Below are 2,568 nucleotides of genomic sequence, written 5' to 3' on the forward strand. Positions count from 1 at the left end.
CCCACACCATCCCCACGGCCCCAAATCACCCCTGTGTCTCCACTCGTAGGTGTAGCAGCCCATGGTCTCGTTGGGGATGGCCAAGGACTGCAGGACAGGGGGTGAGAGGTGGCCCCAAGCCACCTCCACGTTCCTGAGGCACCTCTGTGGCCCCAAGGACCTCCACAACCCCACACCAGCCCCACAGCCCCACAGCAGCCCCACAGCAGCCCCACAGCCCCACTCGTAGGCGCGGTGGCCGATGGTCTCCTTGGGAATGGCCAAGTGCAGGAGCAGGGAATGGCTAAACAGCAGAGCAGGGATGCCCTCAGGAGCTGGAGGTGGCCCTGAGCCACCTCCATGTCCCCAAACCCCCTCCAGGTCCCCAGACCCCCTCCATGTCCCCAGACCCCCCCGTCCCACCTTGTCCAGGGCGTAGAAGACGCGCTCGTAGAGGCCGCGCTGGGTGTAGACGGCGTAGGAGTCGTCGGCGCCGTCCACGTAGTCCTTGAGGAAGAGGTGCTTGAAGGCCACCGTGTTCTCCTCCTTGAAGGCCACCACCATCTGGTTGCTGAGCCCGAAGAGGATGAGCTGGGGGACGAAGGCCACCGCTGTCAGCCCCAGCCCCACGGCCCCAAAACGCGGCCGTTTGGCCCCAAAGGGGCTCACGGGAGGGGAAACGGCATCACCGCGTGACTGGGGGACCTCGAGGTGACAAGGGGCGGCTGGCACGGCCCTGAGGTTGTCCCCATTGCCAGGTGTCCTGATGGAGGGGACAATCTCCTTGGGGACATGCAGGTCCCACTGGAAACGGAGGGACAATCTCCTTGGGGACACGAGTGTCCTCATGGAGGGGACAATCTCCTTGGGGACACTTGTGTCCCACCACACACAGGGTGAGGACAATCTCTTTGGGGACACTCATGTCCTGATGGAGGGGACAATCCCCCTGGGGACACTCATGTCCTGATGGAGGGGACAATCTCCTTGGGGACACTTGTGTCCCACCACAGATGGGGTGAGGACAATCTCCCTGGGGACACTCATGTCCTGATGGAGAGGACAATCCCCCTGGGGACACTCATGTCCTCATGAAGAGGACAGTCTCCTTGGGGACACTCATGTCCTGATGGAGGGGACAATCTCCTTGGGGACACTTGTGTCCCACCACAGACGGGGTGAGGACAATCCCCCTGGGGACACTTGTGACCCCGCAATGTCCCCAAACCCCCCGGGGACACCGAGGACCCCGAACTTCCTCTTCCTCCTTCCCTGCTCCCAACCCCTCCCCTCGCCCACAATTAGCTCCGATTAATTAACCACGACCCTCATTAGCAGGACAAGGGCCCAGGTGACCGTGGGTGACCGTGGGTGACCGCGGGTGACAGGCCAGCCCCCTCGTGCTGAGCCAGCAGACGGGGGATGTCACACACGTGTCACATGTCACCGTTTCCTCCCTGTCCCGTGACCGTCCCAGCAGCTCCCGCCGGAGCTGCCAGGCCAGGCCGGGAGCAGGTGACAGCCCCGGCTGTCCCCCCTCTTGGGGACACTCTGGCACCGCCTGAGGCACCCCAGGGTGTGGCACCCGGGCCCTGGGGACGTGTCACCGGGGTGACCCCAACGCGACACCCCTCCCGCCCCCCGGGGACCTCGCGCTGTCCCCCAGTGTCCCCGAGCCCCAGCTGTCCCCACCATGTCCCCAGGCCTCCCTTGGTGCCCAGTGCCCACCTCGGTGTCACCTCCTGGTGACACTGAGTGCCTGTGTTGTTGTCACCCCCCAGTTTCCTGTGTCCCAGTGTCCCTCTGCCCGCTGTCCCCCGGTGCCACCCACCCCTGGTGTCCCCCTCCGTGTCCCAGGGGACCCTTCCCACTGTCCCCAAGTCCGACGCCCCCGGGTTCCTTTCTCCTGTGTCCCCATGTCCCAGGAGACCCCAGTGCCACCATCCCCGGTGTCCCCATGTCCCAGGACACCCCAGTGCCACCCTCCCCGCTGTCCCCATGTCCCAGGACACTCAGTGTCCCCATGTCCCAGGACACCCCAGTGCCACCATCCCCGGTGTCCCCATGTCCCAGGACACCCCAGTGCCACCATCCCCAGTGTCCCCATGTCCCAGGACACTCAGTGTCCCCATGTCCCAGGACACCCCAGTGCCACCCTCCCTGCTGTCCCCATGTCCCAGGACACTCAGTGTCCCCATGTCCCAGGACACCCCAGTGCCACCCCCCCCAGTGTCCCCATGTCCCAGGACACCCCAGTGCCACCATCCCCGGTGTCCCCCTGTCCCAGGACACCCCAGTGCCACCCTCTCTGGTGTCCCCATGTCCCAGAACACCCCAGTACCACCCTCCCCACTGTCCTCCTGTCCCAGGACACCCCAGTGCCACCTGCCCTGGTGTCCCCCTGTCCCAGGACACCCCAGTGCCACCCTCCCCGTTGTTCCCCTGTCCCAGGACACTCCTCGGTGTCCCCACGTCCCAGGGCCACCCTTTCCCATTGTCCCTAAGTCCCAGGCCCATTCCTGCCCAGTGTCCCCATGTCGAGCCCCCCTCCCTGGTGTCCCTGTGCCCCATTCCCAATGTCCCCAAGTC

General features: G+C 65.3%; 1 protein-coding gene across 1 annotated transcript in view; it reads right to left on the reverse strand.

Annotated features, from left to right (window-relative positions):
• The window catches only part of LOC103753742 (neuropathy target esterase-like), a 58,314-nt gene extending 57,486 nt beyond the window's left edge, over window positions 1-828 (reverse strand). The window contains exons 1-2 of the mRNA XM_029958425.1: window positions 403-828; window positions 30-87 (exon numbers count right to left, since the gene is read on the reverse strand). Coding sequence (XP_029814285.1) covers window positions 30-87; window positions 403-828 — 484 coding nt within the window. The remainder of the gene's footprint in view (window positions 1-29; window positions 88-402) is intronic.
• Window positions 829-2,568: the final 1,740 nt, after the last annotated feature.

Source organism: Manacus vitellinus, unplaced genomic scaffold (assembly GCF_001715985.3).
Source record: "Manacus vitellinus isolate BGI_N305 unplaced genomic scaffold, ASM171598v3 scaffold_152_pilon, whole genome shotgun sequence".
Classification (NCBI taxonomy): Eukaryota; Metazoa; Chordata; class Aves; order Passeriformes; family Pipridae; genus Manacus; species Manacus vitellinus.